This window comes from Lithobates pipiens, unplaced genomic scaffold, assembly GCF_037356315.1.
Source record: "Lithobates pipiens isolate NorthernLeopardFrog02 unplaced genomic scaffold, aLitPip1_a1.2 Scaffold_22, whole genome shotgun sequence".
Taxonomy (NCBI): domain Eukaryota; kingdom Metazoa; phylum Chordata; class Amphibia; order Anura; family Ranidae; genus Lithobates; species Lithobates pipiens.
In genome coordinates, this window is record NW_027507784.1 from 1,971,950 (window position 1) to 1,997,249 (window position 25,300).

At 46.4% G+C, this 25,300-nt stretch overlaps 1 protein-coding gene across 1 annotated transcript in view; it reads right to left on the bottom strand.

Annotated features, from left to right (window-relative positions):
* LOC144000322 (integrin alpha-D-like) overlaps nt 1–25,300 on the bottom strand; it is a 123,399-nt gene that overhangs the window by 86,447 nt on the left and 11,652 nt on the right. The window contains exons 4-6 of the mRNA XM_077494060.1: nt 20,708–20,778; nt 10,720–10,834; nt 1,145–1,272 (exon numbers count right to left, since the gene is read on the bottom strand). Of these exons, the coding sequence (XP_077350186.1) occupies nt 1,145–1,272; nt 10,720–10,834; nt 20,708–20,778 (314 nt within the window). The remainder of the gene's footprint in view (nt 1–1,144; nt 1,273–10,719; nt 10,835–20,707; nt 20,779–25,300) is intronic.

The following is a 25,300-nucleotide window of genomic DNA, read 5'->3' on the forward strand; positions in this document are numbered from 1 at the left end:
CTCTGTGTCTGTAGGATAGCACCCAGGAGGTGTTGGGTTCTTACCTCTGTGTCTGTAGGATAGCACCCAGGAGGTTCTGGGTTCTTACCTCTATGTCTGTAGGATAGCACCCAGGAGGTTCTGGGTTCTCACCTCTGTGTCTGTAGGATAGCACCCAGGAGGTTCTGGGTTCTTACCTCTGTGTCTGTAGGATAGCACCCAGGAGGTGTTGGGTTCTTACCTCTGTGTCTGTAGGATAGCACCCAGGAGGTTCTGGGTTCTTACCTCTGTGTCTGTAGGATAGCACCCAGGAGGTTCTGGGTTCTTACCTCTGTGTCTGTAGGATAGCACCCAGGAGGTGTTGGGTTCTTACCTCTCTGTCTGTAGGATAACACACAGGCTGTGTTGGGTTGTTACCTCTGTGTCTGTAGGGTAGCACCCAGGAGGTGTTGGGTTGTTACCTCTGTGTCTGTAGGGTAGCACCCAGGAGGTGTTGGGTTCTTACCTCTCTGTCTGTAGGATAACACACAGGCTGTGTTGGGTTGTTACCTCTGTGTCTGTAGGATAGCACCCAGGAGGTGTTGGGTTCTTTCCTCTGTGTCTGTAGGATAGCACCCAGGAGGTTCTGGGTTCTTACCTCTGTGTCTGTAGGATAGCACCCAGGAGGTTCTGGGTTCTTACCTCTGTGTCTGTAGGATAGCACCCAGGAGGTGTTGGGTTCTTACCTCTCTGTCTGTAGGATAACACACAGGCTGTGTTGGGTTGTTACCTCTGTGTCTGTAGGATAGCACCCAGGAGGTGTTGGGTTCTTACCTCTGTGTCTGTAGGATAGCACCCAGGAGGTGTTGGGTTGTTACCTCTGTGTCTGTAGGATAGCACCCAGGAGGTTCTGGGTTCTTACCTCTGTGTCTGTAGGATAGCACCCAGGAGGTTCTGGGTTCTTACCTCTGTGTCTGTAGGATAGCACCCAGGAGGTTCTGGGTTCTTACCTCTGTGTCTGTAGGATAGCACCCAGGAGGTGTTGGGTTCTTACCTCTGTGTCTGTAGGGTAGCACCCAGGAGGTGTTGGGTTGTTACCTCTGTGTCTGTAGGGTAGCACCCAGGAGGTGTTGGGTTGTTACCTCTGTGTCTGTAGGATAGCATTCAGAAGGTATCGAGTTCTTACCTCTGTGTCTGTCTCGTTGAAGCCGGAAATGACATGTGATACAAATTCCACCATTTTTTTGAAGTTCATCTCACCGACACTGCTAGAGCTATCGATGAGGAAGACAATGTCCAGGCAGAAGCTGCATTCTGTAGAAAGAGATAACCTATTGTTATTACAGAGGAAGAGACAGTGTAGGACAATTGAGAATGTGTCTGTAGGTTCCCGTGTGATAGTCACCACTTGAATCTCACCAAGCTCTGCAGTCATAGAAACAGCCAGACAGAGAGAAGAACCTGCTGGGCTGCTTTACATTGGTGATCAGTGGGAAGAATGTTCCTTACATTGGTGATCAGTGAGAAGAATGTTCCTTACATTGGTGATCAGTGGGAAGAATGTTCCTTACATTGGTGATCAGTGGGAAGAATGTTCCTTACATTGGTGATCAGTGGGAAGGAGGAGGAGGACACACCCAAAGAGCTCTCTGTGAGAACCACCCATTTTTCAAGCCTGGGCCTTGCCTGCTAGCTTGGCCCAGGAATAATGCCTGATCCTGGGGGAGGCCCTGAGATGGATCCCCCTGATGACACGGGGCCCAGTGAGGAGGAGGTGGAGGATCTGTCTGTGGGTCCGGGCCCTGGTATGGATGCCAGTGTCTTCAGCCTTAAGGTTGTTAATCGCTTTAGGGCGATTGGGAGAGCGGAGGAGAAGCTGAAGGTTTTGAGAGCGGAGCTTAAGAACTTCAAAGCCAAATACTTCCAGGCCTGGAGTAAGAATCGCACCGCCATGAAGCCTGAGCTACAGGAATTAGAGGAAAAAGTAAAGCAGCAAACTTTATTGTTGGGAAAACTAAAAGAAAAAAGTGGAGCATTTAAAGAAAAGTTTGAAAACGAGAGAAGGTTTGTCAGCCAGTCCTCAGCATGTTCAGTGGATCAGCCTCAGCATATGGATGACCCGGGTCCATCTGCCTCTGCTCCTCTCCCCCCATGTAAGGCCTTGGAGTCGCCAGCGGCAACCAGCCAGGGGGTTGAGAGTGAGAATGGCACCCTGACCTTCATCCAGAGGATGGAATCCCCCCTGAGAGGAGACAAGTTTGTAATGTCTGATAATCCATCAGAGGTCCCGGAGGATGTTCAGAAAAATCAGCCAGGGAATGGGGATGGACCTGCACCAAATCCCCTGAACATGGATGTTGCTGCACCTGCATGTGCTGAGACCTGTAGTTCCACTACCACATTTGCTGCATGTGTTTCACACACTGTGTCTGACACCTGCAATGTGATTGCCTCACCTGAGCCTCTCTGTGTTCCAGCAGAGCTGATTGATGCTGGTGGGGGAGGGGATCAGAATACTGCACCATGTGCAGTGGAAGCCATGGATGTGTCAGTCCAGCCTGCACTGTCCTCTGCAGAAAGTCCTGTCCTGATGGAAGAGAACAGGCCAGATGAAGATTCCACCAGCACAGCAGTGGGAACTGACACTGCTGGGAAGACTGCAGGACATGTGAATATACCAGCAAGTATTGACAATGACAGTCATGATAAAACAATGAATGTGGTGGGTGGTGGTGGTGTTGATGGTGGAGGGGTTAATACTGCTGGGAAAAACAAAAATGACATTTCTCTCTCTGCTCAGAGGAAAGACTCATCGATTGTACAGACCAAATCTGTACAATCGATATCTGCTAAAGATGTCTCAGACAGTTCAAAACACACAAATATCTCTTCTGCTGGGAGGAATATGGGGAGTTATGCATCTGTTGTGGGGAGTCGCACCAAGGAGGGTGGGGGGAATACTGTAAATATTGGTGGTCACAATATAGGGGGGTTTGGTGGTGGGTATAGGAGGAGGAATGTGGTTCAGTTCAAGTGGGAGGGGGAGGGGACCCCACCAGTGAGGGGGAGGGTGGCAGAGTTGATTTTGGAAATGGGGTTTAAAGCTGTGGATATTTTTGCTTTGATTTGCCCAGTGGGGAGTTATGAGTTTGATTTATCTTTTGTTAAACCTGAGGGGTTGGATTTATTTTGGGAGCGACATAGGAGGTGCCAGGGCCTTTCGCAGTGGAGTGGTTTGGTGCCAAAGGTGATTTCCAGGCAGCCTCTGATAAAATCGGTGACCATCCTGGTGCGTAACGAATCCATACCAGAGGCTGATTTGATAGTATGGCTACGCCGATATGGTGAGGTCCTCACTCCACTGCGGAAGGTCCTGGATGAACATGGGATATGGACAGGGGCCTGGACGGTGTCACTAAAACTGGGGGTGCTGGGCAATGTAGTCCAACATCTGCCCTGTTCAGCTTTCCTGGGAAGAGATCGGCTGACTATATTTTACCAGGGACAGCCCAAAGTCTGCAATAAATGTGGTGAAAAGGGCCATTTTGCCTCTACCTGCACGCGTAAAAAGTGTTCGCTATGCCAGGGTCTGGACCATTTGGCAAAGGATTGTACCCAAATTCGGTGCAATCTGTGCCAACAGCTTGGCCATCCTTACAGTAAGTGTCCAGAGGCTTTACATAACCTGCCAGGATTGGAGGCTGAGCTGCAGAGGTTGGATAAGGAGGATGAGGCCGCTGGAACTGTTGTTGTCCCTCCTGTGTCTGTTCCATCTGTTTCAGGTTCTGTTTCCCCTGGTAATGTGGTCCCTGAGTCTGTCCCTCCTGTGTCAGTTCCATCTGTTTCAGGTTCTGTTTCCCCTGGTAATGTTGTCCCTGAGTCTGTCCCTCCTGTGTCAGTTCCATCTGTTGCTTCAGATTCTGTCCCCTCTAGTGATGTGGTCCCTAAGTCTGTCCCCCATGTGGTGGTCCCTATTCCTGCTGTACGTAGGTCCTCCAGACTAGCGGAAGCTGCTGGGGGGGCAGGTTTAGCGGATCTTCCTTCTCAGCCTCCAGTCCCCGTCCCTCGGCAGCGCAAACGTGGTCAGGGGAATGTGGGGGTGCTGGATGGGGGTGGGGCTGATGGAAGGGTGTCCATATCCCATGTCTCACCCTCTGTTGAGGGGGATTCAGATGATGAGGGGTGGGAGACGTTTAGGAGGAAGAAAAAGAAGAAGAGGAAGACAAATAAGGTGGTCATTTCTTCCTCAGAGTCGGACCCAGGAGGGGTTCCTCCTGGTAACCCTTTTTCAGTTTTGTCAGGTGATGGGATGTCTGATTTATCTTTTTCTTTATCATCCATGGATGAGGGGGAGTCACATAGTTTGAAGAGAGCTGTTTCTGGTGATGAGAGTGTGGCAAAGGTTAAGAAACGACTACCCCAATCATCCTGATGGCAGTTCCCACTCCGATAAAGGTGGCGACCATTAATGTCGCCAGCATGAAATCTGCAAGAGCTCGTGATATTGCCTTATTTTTGCTCAGCGAGTTTGATGCCGAGATTTTATTTTTGCAAGAGACCTGGCTCAATACTTTGGCCGATGTCCATCTAGCAAAAAGGGAGTGGAGATGCGGTCCCTCCTTTTGGTCTCTTGCGGCTGAGCCCTGCAGCGGAGTTGCGGTCCTTTTTAAAACCGATATGGTAACGTGCCGGCGGGTAATTGAGGTAGAGATTGGGAGATGCATGGTCTTGGACGTCTCTGTTAGGGGGCAGGACTTGCGTCTGATTAATATCTATGGACCGCAGTCAAGATGGGGCAGGAAATGCCTCCTCACAGAGATCAAGCCCTTCCTTTTTACGTCCCAGCAGGTTGTCTTTGGAGGTGATTTTAACACCATAATTAGGCCTGAAGACAGGAGAGGCTCCATAGACAGGCTGGCGTACGATAGCGTTTTTCTTAGAGATATGGTGAGACAAGCAGGCCTGGTAGATGTGCATATTAAGCACTGCCCTGGCAGCACGGGATTCACATTTCAGAGAGGGAATAGTCAGAGTAGGATAGATAGGTTCTTTTTAAAGGAGAACTCTGCTTTCTCGGCTCCTGAGTTGAGGGCGGTGGAGTTCTCTGACCACTGTATGCTGTCTGTGACTCTGAATGCCTCGGACACTCCACCCAGGGGAAGGGGTACCTGGAAACTGAATTCGGCTCTCCTGGAAGACGTAGAGGTAAGACAATCCTTTGAGGATTTTTTTCAGGCACAGGTTTCTATTCTGGACTTTTGCAGCAGTAAGTCAGAGTGGTGGGAGCTTGTGAAACAAAGGGCGATTGGACTTTTCAAGGCCATAAGTAAGAAGAAGCAGTTTGGTATGTACATTGCCTACCAGCATTTGCGGAGGAAGCTTGATCGTCTTGTCTCGTATAGAGGAGATCCAGGGGAGATCTCTGAGGTGAAGTTTCTTCTTAGAAAGTGTCAATACGACCGGCATGCCTCCTTGGTTCTGGAGAGGGATTATGGAAAATATCACTCACCTGATCCTTACCAGAACTGTAAGCAAGGTATAGCAGTTAAGACGGTCATAGGCCTGAGGGATAGTACGGGTTCCCTGGTGAAGTCCAGATCAGGGATCCTGGAGATCTTCAGATCATATTATGCAGACCTTCTGGGAAGAAAGGACCTTTGTCGGGACAAGATGGAAAGCTTTCTGGATTCTACTCCAGGATTGGGAAATGGTACATTGCCTTTGATGGATTTGACAGAACCAATTTCAGTGGATGAGGTAGTCCATGCTATAGAGAAGCTGGCTACCAAAAAATCGCCTGGGCCAGATGGGTTGACAGCTGAATTTTACAAGTGTTTTAAGTCCATTCTGGCTCCCTTTTTAGCGGAGGTTTATAACAGCTGTCTAGAAGAGGGTTCGCTCCCTCCCTCCATGAGGCAATCCGCTGTGATTCTTCTGTCAAAAGGTAAAGACCCCTCAATGATTGAGAACTGGTGCCCCATCAGTCTTCTCAATGTTGATAGAAAGATCTTGGCGAAGATTCTTTTTTGGCGCTTGTCGTCAGTGGCAGGCGATTTGTTGTCCAGTCATCAGCACTGCTCGGTCCAAGGTAGAAGTACCTTTTCAGCGGTTTTAGCTGTCCGGGAGGCTTTGGAGCGATGCAGGGCTGCTGGATGGAGAAAGTACTTGCTGGCATTGGATCAGGCAAAGGCTTTTGATAGAGTCAATCACAAGTACCTGTATTTGCTACTTGGTAGATACGGCCTGCAGGGGAGGTTTATAGATTGGCTGAAGACATTATATAAAGGGGCTGAGAGCTTCCCACTGGTTAATGGTTGGGTTGGACGGCCTTTTGAGGTTGGCTCTGGTGTGCGCCAGGGATGTCCTCTGAGCCCCTTGTTATATGTATTCGCAATCGACCCCTTCATAAGAAGGCTAGAGAGTGGATCTTTGTGCGGGGTGCCTTTGGGCATTGCTGGTGTGCCACCTTTGAAGGTCATGGCCTATGCCGATGATGTGTCTGTTATTGTCTCTGGAACGGAGGCGGCGCAGGAGGTGGTCTCTATGATAGAGCAGTACACAGAGGCTTCTGGTTCTAAAGTCAACCATGAAAAGAGTGAAGTTTTCTGGATGGGTGAGGAAGGTGAAAGCTTCGAACTTCCGGATGCCTTCCCAGAGCCCCAGCAGGAAATTAAAGTGTTGGGCATCAAATTTGGTCCTGGTGACTATGGTCATCGAAATTGGGAAAGCAGGTTGGTGTGTGCCAATGCCAAAGTAGCAAGTTGGAAGAAATGGAAGCTTTCATTGAGGGAGAGGGTTGACTTGATCAAAACGTACCTGGTCCCAATTTTTTTTATATGTCAGCTTCGTCTGTATCTTGCCAGTATCTCTCTATGCAAGGGTGTACAGCTGCTTTTTCCAACTGTTATGGGGAAGTAGGCTGAACCTGATCAAACGCAATGTAACTTACCTGTCTAGGCGGGAGGGTGGCCTAGGAATGGTCAACCCAATAGTTTTCTTTTCTCTGCTGTTTTTAAAGTACAATCTTGGTAACATGCTAGCAGAGAACCCGCCGGGATGGGTGGGTATTTTTCAATCTTTTTTTAGGCCTTTTCTGCGATGCTGGGAAGATGGCGGGCCAGTGAAAAGTCTGAGAGTCCGACATGGCAAGCTCCCGGCTTATGTTGCCCCGTGTCTGAAAATACTTCGGCAGTGGCAGGTGACAGTGGAGGATATCAAGTCCCTCCCCAGGAAGCTTCTGGAGAAGAGGATTTTGGGCTCTGCTTTCAGTGTGTCACTGGCCTTAAGGGATTGCCCAGGCTCTGTAATGAGGGAGGGGTTGCGTTTAATCAATTTAGAAAGAATCCCCTTGAAGTTTAGGGATCAAGCCTGGCTCGCCTTCCATGGAAGGCTCTATGTGAGAGGGAACTTGAAGCATCGCCCTGTGGATGATCGGGATTGTCCTAGAGCGGAGTGTGTTGGTAAAGTGGAGTCTATGGACCACTTTTTGCTCCAATGTTACTTTAACACCGAGGTGTATAAAAAGGTGGGGAGGGCTCTAGGCATCCCCTTTTTCTATCGCATGAGTTATGCGGAGTGGGTGTATGGGGCATTCCCGACTCACTGGGATTTTGATTTGGATACACTGTTTTTAGTTAGTATAGTTGTCCGTTACTTCACATGGAATGCACGGTGCCAGATTACCCTGCGGAAGAAAGTCCTCTCTGTTGAGGTGGTGGTGCACGATATTCTGGGTGAGGTTGGGAAAATTCGGGGTCTTGAGAAGGGCAGGGAGCCTCGGGCAGTCTGGATAAGGGCGTGGAGGAATATCAGACCTGCCTTTGGTGAACTGCCCATCTCTAGGTGAGGAGCTCTTTTCTTTTTCTGGTTCTTTCACTCCCTTAGCTTTTGTTGGTTAGTATCTTCTTTTTGAAGAAGGGCTGCATGCATAATAGGTGCGGGATTGTTTCTTAACCTCACAAGTTTGATGTCTGGTGTAATGGTGTGAGTCGTAATAGGATTTATGTTATTGCTGGAAAGTATTTTTTGGGTTTGAGAGCAGATTTGCTATATTTATTTTAATTTATGTAAATATGTATATATTTATGTATATTTATATATTGTGATTTTATGATTATTGATTGCAAGACTTTTAATAAAGAAAAATTGGGAAGAATGTTCCTTACATTGGTGATCAGTGAGAAGAATGTCCCTTACATTGGTGATCAGTGGGAAGAATGTTCCTTACATTGGTGATCAGTGAGAAGAATGTCCCTTACATTGGTGATCAGTGAGAAGAATGTTCCTTACATTGGTGATCAGTGAGAAGAATGTTCCTTACATTGGTGATCAGTGAGAAGAATGTTCCTTACATTGGTGATCAGTGAGAAGAATGTTCCTTACATTGGTGATCAGTGAGAAGAATGTTCCTTACATTGGTGATCAGTGAGAAGAATGTTCCTTACATTGGTGATCAGTGAGAAGAATGTTCCTTACATTGGTGATCAGTGAGAAGAATGTTCCTTACATTGGTGATCAGTGAGAAGAATGTTCCTTACATTGGTGATCAGTGAGAAGAATGTTCCTTACATTGGTGATCAGTGAGAAGAATGTTCCTTACATTGGTGATCAGTGAGAAGAATGTTCCTTACATTGGTGATCAGTGAGAAGAATGTTCCTTACATTGGTGATCAGTGGGAAGAATGTTCCTTACATTGGTGATCAGTGGGAAGAATGTTCCTTACATTGGTGATCAGTGAGAAGAATGTTCCTTACATTGGTGATCAGTGAGAAGAATGTTCCTTACATTGGTGATCAGTGAGAAGAATGTTCCTTACATTGGTGATCAGTGGGAAGAATGTTCCTTACATTGGTGATCAGTGGGAAGAATGTTCCTTACATTGGTGATCAGTGAGAAGAATGTTCCTTACATTGGTGATCAGTGAGAAGAATGTTCCTTACATTGGTGATCGGTGAGAAGAATGTTCCTTACATTGGTGATCAGTGGGAAGAATGTTCCTTACATTGGTGATCAGTGGGAAGAATGTTCCTTACATTGGTGATCAGTGAGAAGAATGTTCCTTACATTGGTGATCAGTGAGAAGAATGTTCCTTACATTGGTGATCAGTGGGAAGAATGTTCCTTACATTGGTGATCAGTGAGAAGAATGTTCCTTACATTGGTGATCAGTGAGAAGAATGTTCCTTACATTGGTGATCAGTGGGAAGAATGTTCCTTACATTGGTGATCAGTGGGAAGAATGTTCCTTACATTGGTGATCAGTGGGAAGAATGTTCCTTACATTGGTGATCAGTGGGAAGAATGTTCCTTACATTGGTGATCAGTGAGAAGAATGTTCCTTACATTGGTGATCAGTGAGAAGAATGTTCCTTACATTGGTGATCAGTGGGAAGAATGTTCCTTACATTGGTGATCAGTGGGAAGAATGTTCCTTACATTGGTGATCAGTGAGAAGAATGTTCCTTACATTGGTGATCAGTGGGAAGAATGTTCCTTACATTGGTGATCAGTGAGAAGAATGTTCCTTACATTGGTGATCAGTGGGAAGAATGTTCCTTACATTGGTGATCAGTGGGAAGAATGTTCCTTATATTGGTGATCGGTGAGAAGAATGTTCCTTACATTGGTGATCAGTGAGAAGAATGTTCCTTACATTGGTGGTCAGTGAGAAGAATGTTCCTTACATTGGTGATCAGTGAGAAGAATGTTCCTTACATTGGTGATCAGTGAGAAGAATGTTCCTTACATTGGTGATCAGTGAGAAGAATGTTCCTTACATTGGTGATCAGTGGGAAGAATGTTCCTTACATTGGTGATCAGTGGGAAGAATGATCCTTACATTGGTGATCAGTGAGAAGAATGTTCCTTACATTGGTGATCAGTGGGAAGAATGTTCCTTACATTGGTGATCAGTGGGAAGAATGTCCCTTACATTGGTGATCAGTGGGAAGAATGATCCTTACATTGGTGATCAGTGAGAAGAATGTTCCTTACATTGGTGATCAGTGGGAAGAATGTTCCTTACATTGGTGATCAGTGGGAAGAATGTCCCTTACATTGGTGATCAGTGAGAAGAATGTTCCTTACATTGGTGATCAGTGGGAAGAATGTCCCTTACATTGGTGATCAGTGGGAAGAATGTTCCTTACATTGGTGATCAGTGAGAAGAATGTTCCTTACATTGGTGATCAGTGGGTAGAATGTTCCTTACATTGGTGGTCGGTGGGTAGAATGTTCCTTACATTGGTGGTCGGTGGGAAGAATGTCCCTTACATTGGTGATCAGTGGGAAGAATGTCCCTTACATTGGTGATCAGTGGGTAGAATGTTCCTTACATTGGTGATCAGTGGGAAGAATGTCCCTTACATTGGTGATCAGTGGGAAGAATGTTCCTTACATTGGTGATCAGTGAGAAGAATGTTCCTTACATTGGTGATCAGTGGGTAGAATGTTCCTTACATTGGTGATCAGTGGGTAGAATGTTCCTTACATTGGTGGTCGGTGGGAAGAATGTTCCTTACATTGGTGATCAGTGAGAAGAATGTTCCTTACATTGGTGATCAGTGGGTAGAATGTTCCTTACATTGGTGATCAGTGGGTAGAATGTTCCTTACATTGGTGGTCGGTGGGTTGCTCCTGTGCCGTTCTCTGACTATTTTGGGACATCTCGTGCAGTAACAATGAATAGGATCTGGAAATAGTGTTTGGGTTGAGGGACATGGGCAGCTTCTATCTGCAGTTTCTCACACAGCCAGTCTTACCTGGCAGAGACATGGGCACGGTGTAGTTTCTTCTCAGGTTCCTGTCCAGCAGGTGGCAGCGTCCATTGACGTAGATGTTGTGTCCACAAGTTCTCTGCAGGGTGGGCCCACATACCTGGAAGATGGAATGGACAATAAACCGTTACAATGTATCGAGGTGACCTGGGTGGATGTGTTTTTGCCAGCAAAGTTGGAGTTGCCCTTTAATACTCTTCATTTCTATAAAATTTGGACATTTTATATTTAGAGTTTATTTCTATGAAGACAGATTCACTTCCTCTTTCTGGGGTCTCTTCCTGTTACATAAGAGCCGTGGGTGCAATGAAAGTAATCCTGTGTGCTGTGGGGTACAACACATGACTCCGATGTGGAGACAGCGTGGCGCCCCGAGAACTCAGAGCTCTAAGTTGTTGTTTTCGAAGTATTCCACTTTTACTGAATTTTGCAATCATGTTAAACAAAGACAAAAAAGGAAACAACAATATTTAGAGTGTAAGCTCCCACGTGCGAGGCTCTCCTGTCCCTCTTCTGCCGCTGTGCAATCTACGGCCTCTATATAACTCCTCTATTATAATAATTATATTATTATCATTATTAATCCATGAAAAAAAAAAGAAGAGAAAGTCTGGACATCCTTTCTGGTAAGAAGATCGGACATCACAAGTCATCATCAATGTATCTGTGATACAAAGAAAGACATTTGTAGGGATCAGAGTAGGGTTGGGCTTGATGTTCGAGTCGAACATCAGCTGTTAGTTTGTTTTGCTGAGAAAGCCCCCCATAATGCACTGTGAGATCGCAGTGTGTTTTGACGGCTGCTGATTTGCCAAAGCATGCACCTGACCTGCGTGGTTTGGCCAATCACAGCGCGATGTGCTGTGAGAGCTATGATTGGCCAAAGGCAGGGTGCCTTTGGTCAATCATGGCTCAGGGGCTAAGTCCATGCTCCACACTATATAAGGCTGCTTACACATCAGCCCTGTGTAGTGAATGAATGGAGATTAGGCAGGTGGTGTAGTATATATATAATACATTGCAAAGTATATAGTGCAGTCAGTGTAGTATATATAATACAGCTCAGAGTATATAGTGCAGTCAGTGTAGTGTATAGAATACAGTTCAGAGTATATAGTGCAGTCAGTGTAGTGTATATAATACAGCTCAGAGTATATGGTGCAGTCAGTGTAGTATATATAATACAGCTCAGAGTATATAGTGCAGTCAGTGTAGGATATATAATACAGTTCAGAGTATATAGTGCAGTCAGTGTAGGATATATAATACAGTTCAGAGTATATAGTGCAGTCAGTGTAGTATATATAATACAGTTCAGAGTATATAGGGCAGTCAGTGTAGTATATATAATACAGTTCAGAGTATATAGTGCAGTCAGTGTAGTATATATAATACAGTTCAGAGTATATAGTGCAGTCAGTGCAGTATATATATCACAGTTCAGAGTATATAGTGCAGTATATATAATACAATTCAGAGTATATAGTGCAGTCAGTGCAGTATATATATCACAGTTCAGAGTATATAGTGCAGTATATATAATACAGTTCAGAGTATATAGTGCAGTCAGTGTAGTGTATATAATACAGTTCAGAGTATATAGTGCAGTCAGTGTAGTGTATATAATACAGCTCAGAGTATATAGTGCAGTCAGTGTAGTGTATATAATACAGTTCAGAGTATATAGTGCAGTCAGTGTAGGATATATAATACAGTTCAGAGTATATAGTGCAGTCAGTGCAGTATATATATCACAGTTCAGAGTATATAGTGCAGTATATATAATACAGTTCAGAGTATATAGTGCAGTCAGTGTAGTATATATAATACAGCTCAGAGTATATGGTGCAGTCAGTGTAGGATATATAATACAGCTCAGAGTATATAGTGCAGTCAGTGTAGGATATATAATACAGTTCAGAGTATATAGTGCAGTCAGTGTAGGATATATAATACAGTTCAGAGTATATAGTGCAGTCAGTGTAGGATATATAATACAGTTCAGAGTATATAGTGCAGTCAGTGTAGTGTATATAATACAGTTCAGAGTATATAGTGCAGTCAGTGTAGTGTATATAATACAGTTCAGAGTATATAGTGCAGTCAGTGTAGTGTATATAATACAGCTCAGAGTATATGGTGCAGTCAGTGTAGTATATATAATACAGCTCAGAGTATATGGTGCAGTCAGTGTAGGATATATAATACAGTTCAGAGTATATAGTGCAGTCAGTGTAGTATATATAATACAGTTCAGAGTATATAGTGCAGTCAGTGTAGTGTATATAATACAGCTCAGAGTATATGGTGCAGTCAGTGTAGTATATATAATACAGCTCAGAGTATATGGTGCAGTCAGTGTAGGATATATAATACAGCTCAGAGTATATAGTGCAGTCAGTGTAGGATATATAATACAGTTCAGAGTATATAGTGCAGTCAGTGTAGGATATATAATACAGTTCAGAGTATATAGTGCAGTCAGTGTAGGATATATAATACAGTTCAGAGTATATAGTGCAGTATATATAATACAGTTCAGAGTATATAGTGCAGTCAGTGTAGGATATATAATACAGTTCAGAGTATATAGTGCAGTCAGTGTAGGATATATAATACAGTTCAGAGTATATAGTGCAGTATATATAATACAGTTCAGAGTATATAGTGCAGTCAGTGTAGGATATATAATACAGTTCAGAGTATATAGTGCAGTCAGTGTAGTGTATATAATACAGCTCAGAGTATATGGTGCAGTCAGTGTAGGATATATAATACAGTTCAGAGTATATAGTGCAGTCAGTGTAGGATATATAATACAGTTCAGAGTATATAGTGCAGTCAGTGTAGGATATATAATACAGTTCAGAGTATATAGTGCAGTATATATAATACAGTTCAGAGTATATAGTGCAGTCAGTGTAGGATATATAATACAGTTCAGAGTATATAGTGCAGTCAGTGCAGTATATATATCACAGTTCAGAGTATATAGTGCAGTATATATAATACAGTTCAGAGTATATAGTGCAGTCAGTGTAGTGTATATAATACAGCTCAGAGTATATAGTGCAGTCAGTGTAGTGTATATAATACAGCTCAGAGTATATAGTGCAGTAAGTGTAGTATATATAATACAATTCAGAGTATATAGTGCAGTATATATATCACAGTTCAGAGTATATAGTGCAGTATATATAATACAGCTCAGAGTATATAGTGCAGTCAGTGTAGTGTATATAATACAGTTCAGAGTATATAGTGCAGTCAGTGTAGTGTATATAATACAGTTCAGAGTATATAGTGCAGTCAGTGTAGGATATATAATACAGTTCAGAGTATATAGTGCAGTCAGTGCAGTATATATATCACAGTTCAGAGTATATAGTGCAGTATATATAATACAGCTCAGAGTATATAGTGCAGTCAGTGTAGTATATATAATACAGTTCAGGGTATATAGTGCAGTCAGTGTAGTGTATATAATACAGTTCAGAGTATATAGTGCAGTCAGTGTAGTGTATATAATACAGTTCAGAGTATATAGTGCAGTCAGTGTAGTATATATAATATTATTAGTATATAATATAGTTAGTATATGAGGCCCCCAGATCCCGACCCCCCCCCCTTCCATGTGAATGGATATTGAGTACATTTTACCCCTACCCATTCACCAAAAAAAGTAAAAACCACAGCAGACAGTTTTTGACAATTCCTTTATTAAAAAAGACATTGTCCCACCATGTCCATCCATCTTCAATCAAGCCGCCCATCGGACCGGAAAAATAGAAAAAATTAAAAAAGCTCTCCCTCCATGGGGAGGCCTCTGGGCAACTGCCGTCTCTTGGCTTTGACAGCTGTTATATAGGCAAGGGCTTTGCCAGCCGGTGATGTAACCAAAGGACCCCACCCCCTTCTGAGGCCATGTGATGTCAGAGGGGACAGAGTCATCCGGTTATGTCAGCAGGTGGCACCACCCTTGCCTATATAAGAGCTTTTTAAGAAGAAAAGACAGCAGTCGCCAGGAGGCCTCCTGTGGAGGCGGAGCTTTATTCTATTTTTCGGGTCCGCCGGGTGGCGTGATTGACAATGGATGTACATCATGGGACACTTCTGATTTAATAAAGGAATTGTCAAAAACTGTATTGTGGTTTTCACTTTTCAACACTTTTTCTGGTGAATGGGTAGGGGTACCCAATACAATGTACCCAATACCCATTCACATAGGGGGGGGGCGGGATCTGGGGCCCCCTTGGTAAAGGGGCTTCCGAATTCAGATAAGCTCCCTGCCGGCAGACCCCGACAACCACTGGCCAGGGTTGTTGGGAAGAGGATCTTATTCCCATCAACATAGATGAACAGAAGTCTGGGATTTAGTGGCAGATTCTCCAGCAAGCACAGAAAACAAATGTTGGGGTTACAAATGTTGGGTAAGGCCAGCTGACATTCCATGAGCCCAGTGATCCATGGATCAAAATGTTTGACTTCTTTCTGGCGAGAAGTCCACAACTTCATATCCAAGATATCTACTGTCACATTAGAATTCTCACCTTCACAATTTCTCTGGCACCATACCACTATACCCAGACGCTCCTACTTCAAATCTCTCGCTATGCACATGCTGAATGCCGCTAAGCGATGCGTTCCAACCTTATGGGGCAAAACCCACGCCCCATCAATCAAAGATTGGTTTCAGAAAATCGACACAATTGCCAAAATGGAAGAACTCATAGCCATCTCTCACGACAACATCTCCAAACACACCATTACCTGGTCCTGCTGGTCGCAATTCAGAACTACCCCTGATTATACCCAAGCCCTGAACTCCAAACCCTAGTGGGAAGGGAACATTCCGTAAGCGCATTCTCTACAGCCCTGGGACAACCAAGGCTGGATAGACGGCGAACTAGGGACAGACAGGAGGCATAGGCCCCCCCCCGTGCCGATCTATCCAGCCAATGCCCCCTGATACCCCTCGTCCTCCCTCTCACCCCCCATACCTACCCTTCCTCACCCACCCATCTTCTCTCTCTCCCCCTATGGCTTCTTCTCCCCAATCATCAGGTCTCATTTCCACCTACATATAACTAATACACCCAAATCAGGTTGTCAGCGGGTCTGACAAGCCGGAAAACATCCCCAAACACCTTCTATATCTACCTCGGAAAACCTATGACACCACAAACAATATCCACCCATTTTCATACAGAGATTTTCCCACACAACTGTTATCATCTCAAAAAACTAGCTCTTCCTCAAAAAACAGCTCTCTCCAAAAGCCAATTCCTCCGAGCCTACGAATGACATAAACTACTGACATTCACCATACAAGGTATGCTACCTGGCTTTTCCTCCTTAGGGCCGGTTCACACAGCGGGCGATGCGAGGCGACACGACTCGCCTCGCTCCCGCAAGTCGCCCCCGTTCTGTACAATGGAACCGTTCTGAGAGGAGCGACTCGAGTCGCTCCGACTCAGAAAAAAGGTTCCTGTACTACTTCTGGGCGACTTCGGGGGGCGACTTGCATTGACTTCTATACAGAAGTCATCTGCAAGTCGCCGCTGAGGTCGCCGCAGGTCGCGGCGAGGCAAGTCGGAGACGCCTCGCCGCGCCTGCAGTGTGAACCGGCCCTTAAGAACACCATATCTTCTCCTCTACATACTTCTTGTTGCTACGGCAAGACTAAACGTTTAAGACAATATGTTGGTTTTGATTTCCTGCATCTTCTCGTGCCAACAGGCCCATGCAAAGCCTGTTTTTTTCTTGTTCTCGTTTATACACACATTCGATTCTGTATGTATACCGTTTTATTGTTGTCTTCAATAAAAATATTATGGAAAAAAAAAAAAAAATGTTTGACTTCTGTCAAGGTCCCCCACCAGCTGGAAGTCCACTATTGCTCCTCAACCTTTAGGACCTTAGATTGAAGTTTGAACTCATGGAATTCGGCTGGGGTGTAGTAGATTCATTGAAACTATGGCAGTTGCATCACCCCATCTCTCTAGAGGAATAAAGTCCAGTTTTACTAATAAAACTGCAGGAGCCGAGCAACATTCTGTAGCAAATGAAAGAGGAAGTTAAAGGACCCGTCTACCACAAGTAATACCAGGCAGATAATGAAGAACCACAATGGGAATAATTGGAGCTCATTCACGGGTTGGATATTTCGCAACCAGAGAATACCACGCAGCTGCACAAGGGTCATCCTTTAACTTAGGGGCCCATTTATGCTAGATGTGGGTCAGGTGGGTTATGGGACCCCACCAGCTGTCACATAGACCTGGACAGATTCTATTTGGCTCTCAGCCAATAGACATTTTTTATTTGACTAATAGTTGAATTTGGGTCTCTTGGTCTTTCACCGGGTCACTTTAATGACCCTATCCACAACTGCACACATGGAGATCGCTTTCCATAACCTAGGATTGCCAGGTTTGGCCAATCCTTCCCCGACTTCTAAAGAACTAAAAAAAAAGAAGGCTTTAAAATCCAAGTCTAAGCTTATAACTGCCCACTGAGGCTGTCCTCCCTTACAGCCTCAATCCATCCTTGCCCTTGGCATTTGTAAAAATGTCCTGGAAATTCACTTCTTCCGACCTCCCTAGTCCCTATCGACTCTTGCATCTGCCGTGTGTCTGCCCATGGACCTCAGGGGTGCCCCAAAGATTCTGGGCCGCTTGTAGGCAGGTGCCGTTTACTTTTTCCACTGCCGGTGGCACCAAACTACAGCAGCATTGCAGAGGGGAAAGAAGTCAAGAGGAACTTGGTTCCTCTACGGTTTCCTGGGTCTCTGGATGCTGGTGCATGGCAGCCATCTTGGGCTTGGCGCACATTTCACAAGTGGGCAATGTAGGGACCGGTCACCCATCTGGTAGGGAAAGGATAGGGACATTCCATCCTTCCTGGAAGCCTACCTGTTTGGGCTTGGGACTGACAGCCTCCCCCCCGCCAGAATACTCCAATCAACACACTCCGCCATTGGTTGAGAGTGCTGATCAGGAGTCAAATGGCTGCTGGTTTTCCAGCATGCAAGTCCGACAGAAACCGGCTTCTGTCCGACAGGGTGGCATAATGCCAGACGTTTTATTTTTTTTAACCAGCTGATGTCTCCCATCATTCAGCCAATGTGTACAGGGCTTTAGACCAGAGCTGACACAATTATAATGTGTACCAGGTTTTAGAGAAGGGAGCAGAAGTCATCAGTAGCTAAACGTGCATGTACGTTTTTTAGGTGTGCTTTGTCTCAATAATCTACCCACGGGGGCCCCCACCCACATACGGGGTCCCCACCCACACACCCAAAGACCCAGTGGGCAGCTATAACTATAGTTACACTACTTGGTTCTTATTTTTTTTGGTCTACTCCAGGCCACCTGTGGATTGCAGTGGCAACTGGAGCTCTTCTCCACTCTCCAACCCCCCTGGGATGTGGGCCTTTGGCATCATCATTAACAATACACCTATGACCGCTCGGGCAGGGAATAAAAGCCGCTTTGGAGGACCAGTCGTACAATATGGAGAAAGACTGCAGGAGTAGGAAATAAGGGAACATCCTATTGGTGAGCATGTATCATATCCATCCTTGTTTTGCAGTTTGATGAGCTGGTGGCTATATGTGGTCTGAAATTTGGATTCTCTGCGATCGATCTGCAGTATTTGGAGCGTTACCCCCTGACCCCCCGTGGTTTGTGATTACATGCTATCTATTATCATGGCTTATCTATTGTCACAGAGATTTCCTTGGGCTTTGTATGCAAATCCACACCGCGCCAAAATGTGCACTTCCAGCGTCAAGATGCGCACAAACCACAAAACAACTCCTTCGTGCCTAAAAGCACCTTTGTATCAATCGCTTTGGTACAAGGAAATTCAAGTACTTCAGTAGCACCGGATAGAATCAGAAAAGATGCTACTTCAAGCTGGAGTCTCGACGTGTCTGCCCTCACGAGCACAGGCACTTCGTTTTATTTATCGGCCACAAAAGGAATGACAAACGGGAAGTCATGGCCCCAACAGCCAATAGCTTCCTCCATGCAAAATGACCACACAGGAAATGACCGCACAGGAAATGATCGCACAGGAAATGACCACACAGGAAATGACCGCACAGGAAATGATGCACAGGAAATGACCACACAGGAAATAACCGCACAGGAAATGGAAGGGCATCCACAGGAGTGGGGGTGGTGGAGAGTGCACATGTCCTACCCACTGGAGGCATGTAAACTACCCCCCGCCCAGCCACATGCATGCACATCCACCATCTTGTTCAGCATGGAACCCACTCAATACTGCTCAGAGTAACCAGTATCTAGTAAGATTATTCTACTTGTTTTTACAGGCTTGAGAAGATTGGCAGGGACATTGCTACGGCTGTTGTCAATATACGGTACGAGAATACCAGCAAGGCAGATTCAATTCCCTCTTATTAAAGCAGATATGTATCCAAAAAGGCATAGCGTAGCCACACAGAGATCTAATATGTTTCTCTCGTTATGCGGGCTTCGCTTCTCTAATGAGCATAGACATTTGAAGGCCGGTATCATTGCGCTTGATACTTACCAGCCGGCAAAGGCCCATACACACAGAGAACACGTCTCCAAGCCCATGAGAAGGTTTTCATACTGACGGTTTTACCGCTGGTCCCGATTCAACCCAAGTGCCCTCTGCTAGAGCCAGTGGCGTAACTAGAACCTTCAGGGCCCCGATGCAAGAAACCATGAAGGGCCCCCCTGAACCCCAGCCAGGGCCCTTCCCTCCTTGTCCGGCGGTGGAACTCCAGGGTGTGGTCACAGGTATGACCTTTGTGAGCCCTGTAGTTCCACCACTGGCATCAGTAGTTTTTTTTTATTATTTTTTTTTTAATTTTTAGGTGCCCCATTGGGGGACCGTCCCTAGGCAGGATGGGGTCCCCGTCCCCAGAAGAGATGAGGTTCTTTTCTCCAGGGCAGATGAAGTTACTGCCCCCAGGTGAGAAGGGGTCCCTGTCCCCAGGGGAGGTGGGGGTCCCTGTCCCCACGTGAGAAGGGGTCCCTGTCCCCAGGGGGAGATGGAGGGGGTAAGTAATGGGGTGTGGGGGATGGGGTCCTCTCACTCACCATGACCAAGCTGCAGGCCGCGCACTCATCCATGTTGGCCTGGGCTCCATCCAGTGTGCTGGACGGGTGATCAGCATATCTCCCAGAAAGACCTTTCATCATCTGTGTATGATGGGGGAGAAGGGGGGCTGGCAGACAAGCCTGCAGTGTCCTCCGGGGGGCTCTCATAGGGCTGCACTGCATCTGTGTGCTTAAAGTTTGTTTACCCGGCAGAAGTATGCAGTGCAGTGTGGGCCGGACTCAGGGGGGGGCGGGACTCTGGCCGGGGAGAACAGACATCGGACTGAGCGGCAATGCATGGAGCAGGAGAGGGGTACTCTGAGGAGCCGGCCGAGGACACAAGTCATGCGGGGAATGCACAACTAAAGAGCAGTCAGTGCGATAGTCCAGCATGGAGCTCTGCTAGTCACCCTCCACCTCCAGCCACCCGTGTGCATGGTGCACTGGTACCCCTAGCTGCCTATGCTGCTGCCGGCCATATGTAGAGGGGGCTGCATGGGCCCCCTGTAGCACAGGGCCCAGTTGCGGTCGCGACTGCTGCACCCCCTATAGTTACGCCCCTGGCTAGAGCGCTCCTTGGTTAAATCAGACACGGGGAGACAGGTGACAATCTATAAAACACACATCCTAGAATAAAATGTCCACATGAGTCCATATAACAAACATTTCCACCACACTCATTACTTTCTGGTAAGAAGATTGGATTCACTTGGGCGTGGTGTGCTTTTTCACACACACTGAAGCTGGCGAAGGGTCTTTCATATTCCCTAATCTCTTCATTGACAGAACTGTTATATGATTAACGACAATTTGAAGTGCTGCATTTTGGACTTTTTCTAGTTACACTACTGATAATGAGTACAGAGGGGACTCACAATTAATTGAGGTGGATTATCCCAGGCAGCTACAGCCAGTCCGAGGGACATGTTCATCTTGGCTTCCATTCCTGTAATACAAAGAGAGGTGACTCCATATGTATACCGTGACAGAAGCACCCGGGGAACGGGCTTTTGGAGAGGACTGCAGGCTAGCCTCTTGCCTACTGGCTATGGGACTATGAGCCCTGGATTTTGAGGGAACGATAATCTTTGTGAGGTGTATGCCCGGGGGACCCCTTGGAGTAATGTTACTTTGGATTCAAGTCCATGTCCCCCCAAGACACACAGACTCCGGGGCTCTAGGACCGGGGTCCCTGTACAGGGCCGAGCTGCCTCATTACCAATGGAGACTGCTTCACATTGTGAGACTCAAAGCAGATGGTGATGTCAATATACATATGTGCACTGAGTGTTCATAGATCGATTGATATAAGTGAAGGAGAAGAGTTGGAAGTTTACATGAGGCGGTGACCTGGTAAGGTCAATTGCCTCCATCCCTATCTTTATGTCAAAAAAGAGTGGAAAGGGGATCGGGACTTTGAATAAAGCAGGTAGGTATAAAGAATTCAGTTTATTATGTCAGTTAACATGCAAGCAAATCATTTCAAAGTACTACTTACATTTTTTGAAATCTGTCTCCCCTGGACGACTTTCTTGATGGGCAGCAGGTCACTCACACCACCTCACATCCCGGTGGAGATGCCCCTCGATCTACAGTGCCACACTTTTATTATATAGTCAACCTTGTAAGTATGGTAGAGAATGGGTTTTTATACTTGATTTTATTTTATTTTATATGATTTCTCTTTTTTTCCTTGGGTAAGATCAGACCATACAGCAACTCCTTTATTATGTTATATTGAACTCACGCATTCTCCTGACGAGTGGATCAATCCACGAAATGCATAGAGCTATAATATGCCATGTCCCTATGATTCAACTGATATCTGTCAGTGTGTATCATTTTTGATATTAAACGTTTAGAACCATGCGGCAACCAGTGTACATTGTATGTATAGATGTACATTTTTATGAATTCTACCAGTTATTATAATTGTATTGGATATACACTTACTCATGATTAGGGATGAGCCGAACACCCCCCGGTTCGGTTCGCACCAGAACTTTCAAACGGACCCCAAATTCGAACGAACTTTAGAACCCCATTGAAGTCTATGGGACTCGAACGTTCGAAATTAAAAGTGCTAATTTTAACGGCTAATATGCAAGATACTGTCCTAAAAAGGGTTTGGGGACCTGGCTCCTGCCCCAGGGGACATGGGTCAATGCCTAAAATGTTTTTAAAAATGGCCGTTTTGGCGGGAGCACTGATTTTAATGACGATTAAAGTGAAAAAAAAAAGTGTGAAATATTCCTTTAAATATGGTGCCTGGGGGGTGTCTGTAGTATGCCTGTGAAGTGCCACGTGTTTCCCGTGTTTAGAACAGTCCCTGCACAAAATGACATTTAACGGAAATAACACCATTTAAAACTGCTTGCGGTTTTAATGTTATATCCGGTTCCTGCAATATGGTTGAAAATCATTGAGAAAAATGGCATGGGTAGCCCTCCCTGCCCATTACCAGCCCCTTTGGGTCTTGTACGCATATTAAGGGGAACCCTGTACCCATATTAAAAAAAGGAAATGCGTGTGGCCCCCAGGCCCTATATACTCAGAACAACAGTATACAGGCGGTGCAAACAAGACAGGGACTGTGTAGGTTTGTTGTGTTAAGTTGAATCTGTTTGTCATTTTCAACTGGTACATTTTTAAAGTGTAGCTCCAGTCAAAAAAACTATTTTTAAGCTTTTTGGAAAACATAGGGAAGGGTTATCACCCCTGTATAATTTGTTTTGTCGTCCATCTTTTTTCATCTCACTTGCTGTTGTCTCCTTCCGTTTGCAAGTAGGAGATGTTTGTAAGTTGGATGTTTGAAAGTAGGGGCCTGCCCTATATGCTCTGCAGAAATGGCGGAACAAGGTGTTGGTTTTGCCACAACATTGTAAGCCCTCAAAGTGACTCTTGGTGGGCGCTGGAGCGCCCTGCTGTGAACGATTATATCAAGAATTGTAACTACATGCCATTGTTGAACAGTGGTAGAAAAATTGACCTTTGGTGGTTGTGGTGCTGGTGCCACAACACTATAAGTCCTCACCGTTACTCTGGGTGGGCACAGGAACGGGCCCTCCTGTGAAATATTATATCAAGAATTGTAATTACACGCCCCTGTTAAACAGGGGCAGAAAAATGTGGCCTTAGGCACTGGTGCTGGTGCCACCACACTGAAACCTCTCCCATATACTCTAGTTTTATTGCAGGAATTCGCCCTGCTGCAAAGCATTGCATCAAAAATTGTACTTAAACGCCTCTGTTAAACAGGGGCAGAAAAATTGGGCTGATGGCATCAACCAGAACCAGAAATGTTCTTCCAACATAACAGCGGAGGAGGAAGAGGATAGACAATCAACATAACAGGACAGTCACTCAGCATCAGCATAGGCAGTCTTGAAGGGATGTGATATTTCAAAAAAAATTATTCGGTTACATCAGCTTCAGGTGCTTGGTAGCTGTGGGTGATCCAAGACTGATTCATCTTGATGAAGGTCAGTCGATCAACTGAGTCGGTGGACAGGCGCACCCTGTGATCGGTAACGAAGCCACCAGCAGCACTGAAGGTGCGTTCCGAAAGAACGCTGGATGCAGGACAGGCCAGTGGCTCAATTGCATACTGTGCAAGCTCTGGCCAGTGATCCATCCTCAAGACCCAGTAAGCCAGAGGATTTTCAGTGGGAAAGGTGTCCAAGTCTGACCTTGCCCCTAGGTATTCCTGCACCATGTAAATCAGACGCAGGCGATGGTTGCTGGAAACGATCATACCTTGGGGCTGCGGAATAAAAAATTGTCTGAAAGCATCGGTCAGATGGCCACCTTCTCCACCGCTCCTTCTGACCAATGCCTCAGCAACACGTTGTCCAGGACCAGGAGTTTGTAACCTCCCAGTCTCTGGGAACGCGTTGCACAGACCTTTCTGCAAGGCCTCCCAGAGATGTCTCATCCTCTGCTCCCTCTGCGATGGCAAGATAAGGTCGGCAACCTTACCCTTGTACCGTGGATCAAGGAGAGTGGCCAGCCAGTAATGGTCCCTCTCCTTGATCCGAAGAATACGAGGATCCTTCCGCAGGCTTTGCAGGATCAGGGAGGCCATGCAGCGTAGGTTAGCTGAGGCATTCGGTCCGGAGTCCTCTGGGTCACTAAGGACAACATGATCCGCAGCTACCTCCTCCCAGCCACGTACAAGTCCACGTGTTTCTTGGGACTGTAAATCATCCCTACAAGACTGCTGCTGCTGCTGCTGCTGATGCTGAGTGCCAGCCTCCACCTCCATGCTGACACAATCATCCTCCTCCTCCTCTTCCTCCTCCTCATCCTCTTCCTGTGTGATGGGTGGCACAGCAGGAACACTGTCTGGATAAAGGGGGCCTTGAGAGGCAAGGAAGTCCTCCTCTTCCTGCCTCTGTTCTGCCTCAAGTGCCCTGTCCATTATTCCACGCAGCGTATGCTCCAAGAGGTGGACAAGAGGTACAGTGTCACTGATGCATGCACTGTCACTGCTCACCATCCTTGTGGCCTCCTCAAACGGTGACAGGACAGTGCATGCATCCCTGATCATGCCCCACTGGCGTGGTGAGAAAAAAACGAGCTCCCCTGACCCTGTCCTGGTGCCGTAGTCGCACAGGTACTCATTGATGGCCCTCTGCTGCGTGTGCAGCCGCTGCAGCATGGCCAACGTTGAGTTCCACCTGGTGGGCATGTCACATATAAGGCGGTTCTAGGGCAGGTTCAACTCCTTTTGGAGCTCAGCCAGCCGAGCACAGGCATTAAATGATCAGCGGAAATGCACACAGACTTTCCTGGCCTGCTTCAGGACATCCTGTAAGCCGGGGTACCTGCCCAAGAACCGCTGCACCGCCAGGTTAAGGACGTGAGCTACACAGGGTACATGGGTCAGTTGTCCCTGTCGGAGGGCGGAGAGGAGGTTGGTGCCATTGTCACAAACCACCATTCCTGGCTTAAGCTGGCGTGGCGTCAACCACCTCTCGGCCTGCCCCTGCAGAGCTGACAAAACATCCGCCCCAGTGTGGCTCCTGTCCCCCAAACAAACCAGCGCAAGCACGGCATGGCATTGTTTTGCCTGCGTACTTGCGTAGCCCCTGGAACGCCTACGGAGCACCGCTGGTTCTGAGGACAGAGCACTGGAAGAAGCCATGGAGGAAGAAGAAGAGGAGGGGGTGGAGGAGAGAGGTGTGTCACAACCAATAGTAGCATTTTGGAGGCGTGGTGGCGGAACAACCTCCAATACTACTGCACCTTGTCCTGCATCCTTCCCAGCAGCCAGAAGAGTGACCCAATGGGCCGTGAAAGACAGGTAACGTCCCTGTCCATGCCTGCTGGACCATGAGTCAGCGGTAATATGCACCTTACCGCTGACCGCTCTGTCCAGCGAGGCAAGGACATTGCCTTCCACATGCCGGTAGAGAGCCGGAATCGCCTTCCGTGAGAAAAAGTGGCGTTTGGGGACCTGCCACTGA